Genomic DNA, 3,051 nt, shown 5'->3' on the forward strand with positions numbered 1-3,051 from the left:
ACTGCGCTTCATCCTGGGTGACATTCTGAGGCCCTGTCTCTTTAAAAGTTGCATGTACAACAAACAAAAACACCAAGGCCAGGCATGGTGGCTGATGCCTATAAGCCCAGCATTTTGGGAGGCCAAGGCAGGTGGATCAACCTGAGGTCAGGAGTTCAAGACCAGTCTGGCCAACATGGTGAAACCTCATCTCTACCAAAAGTTAGCTGGGAATGGTGGTGCATGCCTGTACTCCCAGCTACCGGGAAGGCAGAAGCTGAGTGAGTTGAGATCGCGCCACTGCACTCCAGCCTAGGTAACAGCAAGACTCTGTCTCAAAAACAAACAAAAAACAAAACCTGGATGTGGATCTACAATGCTCTCAATCTTGGTAAAATTTTCAATTAAAGAAACCCTAACGTTCAAGGTTAGGAAGCAGAGGATAGAAACTAAGGTGGGCTGATTCTAAAGCTCACATTATGCACTGTCACTAATACCGAAGAGATGGGCTTCTTGAGTAACATCTCAAGAAGTGACATCTCAAGACTCGTATTTTGTCGGCAACCTCTCCATGCTTAACTTTCATCCCTTCCTCATCCCCAAACTTATGCCTTAATTTCTGCTTCTGTACTTAGCCTGGGCTTGTCTCTCTGCCTTGAATATATTCACTTACTTATGTTCTTTACTTTTATCTCATGTCACTAATCCTTTCCTGGCCACCTCATATGACAGTACTCTGTCCCACTTTTCAATTCAGATTAAACATTTCCTGGAGTACCCACTATATCAGTAATGTGTATCAAATACTTTTAGACATGTTACTTATTTTTTTTGAGACAAGAGTCTCGCTCTGTTATCCGGGCTGGAGTACAGTGGCACAATGTCGGCTCACTACAACTTCCACGTCCAGGGTTCAAGTGATCTTCCTGCCTCAGCTTCCCGAGTAGTTGGGATTACAGGCATGTGCCACCACACCCGGCTAATTTTTGTATTTTTAGTAAAGATGGGGTTTTACCATGTTGGCCGGGCTGGTCTCGAACTCCTGACTTCAACCTAACTCGGCCTCCCAAAGTGTTGGGATTTACAAGCATGAGCCACCACGTCCGCCTCACATGCTATCTGTATCACATGTGTCCTCAAATTTTCATTAGACCATAATGTACCTGAATGAAGGGGACGTATGTAAAGCACTTGACTCAGTGCCTAGCACAGTGAGTACTCAATAAGCAGTAGTACTGAAATGTCCTGACACCATTTAGACGTCTTTCTCTGCTTAAGACAACTATAACATCCTTTTAGTAAAAAAGTTTTATCATAACAAAAAATACGTATTTATAAGGACTGTCGGGGGGATAGGCTATTTCCAATATCACAGTTTTGTTTGTTGGTGCCTTGAAAAGATAAGTTTTATTACTCAAGAGAATGAAATCCACTGATAGGTTCACAGAAACGTGTTCCATCTATAGCATAAGTTTGTGGCAGATTTTTCTGGAAGTGGCTGTTGGCCGACGCCAGGTGTTTGAATAGACAGCAGCATCTTGGTGTTATACCCAGGAACAGCTTACCCCCTTCCATGGGGTAAACAGTGGCTTCTTAGGTCTGCAAGAATTCAGGTTGTACTCGGGCTACTTTCCGGAATTCTTTAGTGTGGGTCTTAGGGCACTGCATCTCACACCAGCTGATGGGAACCATCTGGATACCTGGAAGGGAAAAGTTGGTGGAGCCCAGATCCCAAAGACTTGCCTGGGACTCCTCTTTTATGCTGGGTATGAAACTGAAGTGCCACCAAGCTTCCTACTGAACCTCAACTCACAAAGAAAAAACTTTGTTCTACTGACTTATGGAGTCCCGTTTCCTTGGATTTATATAAGGAGAATCAGGCTGGGTGTGGTGGCTCACACCTACAATCTCAGCACTTTGGGAGGCCAAGGCGGGCAGATCATTTGAGGCCAGGAGTTTGAGACCAGTCTGGCCAACATGGCGAAACCCCGTCTCTACTAAAAATACAAAAATTAGCTAGGTGTGGTGGCATGTGTCTGTAATCCCAGTTACTTGGGTGATGAGAATTGCCTGAACCCGGGAGGTGAAGGCTGTGGTGAGTGGAGATCGCACCACTGCACTCCAGCCTCCTCGACACAGTGAGACCCAGTCTCAAACAACCACCACCGGCACCAAGCAAAGAAGAAAAAAAAAAATCATTCTAATCTCAGAAGGAAATATTTACAGCCATACTGCTTCCCAGATAAGGGAAACCAGGAAAAACAATGGATTAATCCCAAACCATAGCTCCAGGGAAAGTAAGGATGTGGAAGCAAGGCCATCTCACCTGACTCACTGTGGGCTACCACCACTCCCAGCTCGTTCTCGGCAGTGGTTAGCAGGTAGTTGGACTGTGCATCACCTAGGGAGATCTAGTCACATAACACTGAAGGAAAATGAGGAGTTAGAAGTCTTCCCCCAACCTTAGCCAGCTGAGTTGTTTTTCTACTTTCTCTGTTTTGTTTTTTTGAGACAGAGTCTTGCTCTGTTACCCAGGCTGGAGAGCAGTGGCGCGATCTCAGCTCACAGCAACCTGTGCCTCCAGCGTTCCAGCGGTTCTCCCGCCTCAGTTTCCCGAGTAGCTGAGATTACAGCCATGCGCCACCACGTCCAGCTAATTTTTGTATATTCAGTAGAGACAGGGTTTCACCATGTTGGGCCAGGCTGGTCTCGAACTCCTGACCTCAGGTGATCCACCCGCCTTGGCCTCCCAAAGTGCTGGGATTACAGGCATGAGCCACCACGCCCAGCCTCCATCTCTTCTTTTGACAAAAACCCAGAAGTCTGCTGGGAATAAAGGATACCACTTTGGCCAAGACAATGTCACCTGGGCGGAAACTCTTATAAATTTCAACCTGTAAAGAAAGAACAGGAATGGTAAGTGAAAGTTCTAGACTGGGTCTATATGAAACTGTGAACCCTTCTGGTAAAGCCAGTCTACTTTCTAATCCTGGAGGGTAGAAATCATCATTACTCATGTCAAGTCAACAACTTTTAATTGCTTCTATAGTATTATCATACAAATGAAAAGTT

The 3,051-nt window shown here is 45.5% G+C and overlaps 1 protein-coding gene across 1 annotated transcript in view; it reads right to left on the bottom strand.

Moving 5' to 3' along the window:
* Nucleotides 1-1,269: 1,269 nt before the first annotated feature.
* The window catches only part of EXOSC1 (exosome component 1), a 21,401-nt gene continuing 19,619 nt past the window's right edge, over nt 1,270-3,051 (bottom strand). The window contains 3 exon segments of the mRNA XM_012000418.1: nt 1,270-1,679; nt 2,306-2,390; nt 2,823-2,873. Of these exon segments, the coding sequence (XP_011855808.1) occupies nt 1,573-1,679; nt 2,306-2,390; nt 2,823-2,873 (243 nt within the window). The 3' untranslated portion in view covers nt 1,270-1,572.

Source organism: Mandrillus leucophaeus, unplaced genomic scaffold (assembly GCF_000951045.1).
Source record: "Mandrillus leucophaeus isolate KB7577 unplaced genomic scaffold, Mleu.le_1.0 Scaffold117, whole genome shotgun sequence".
NCBI classification, from domain to species: Eukaryota; Metazoa; Chordata; class Mammalia; order Primates; family Cercopithecidae; genus Mandrillus; species Mandrillus leucophaeus.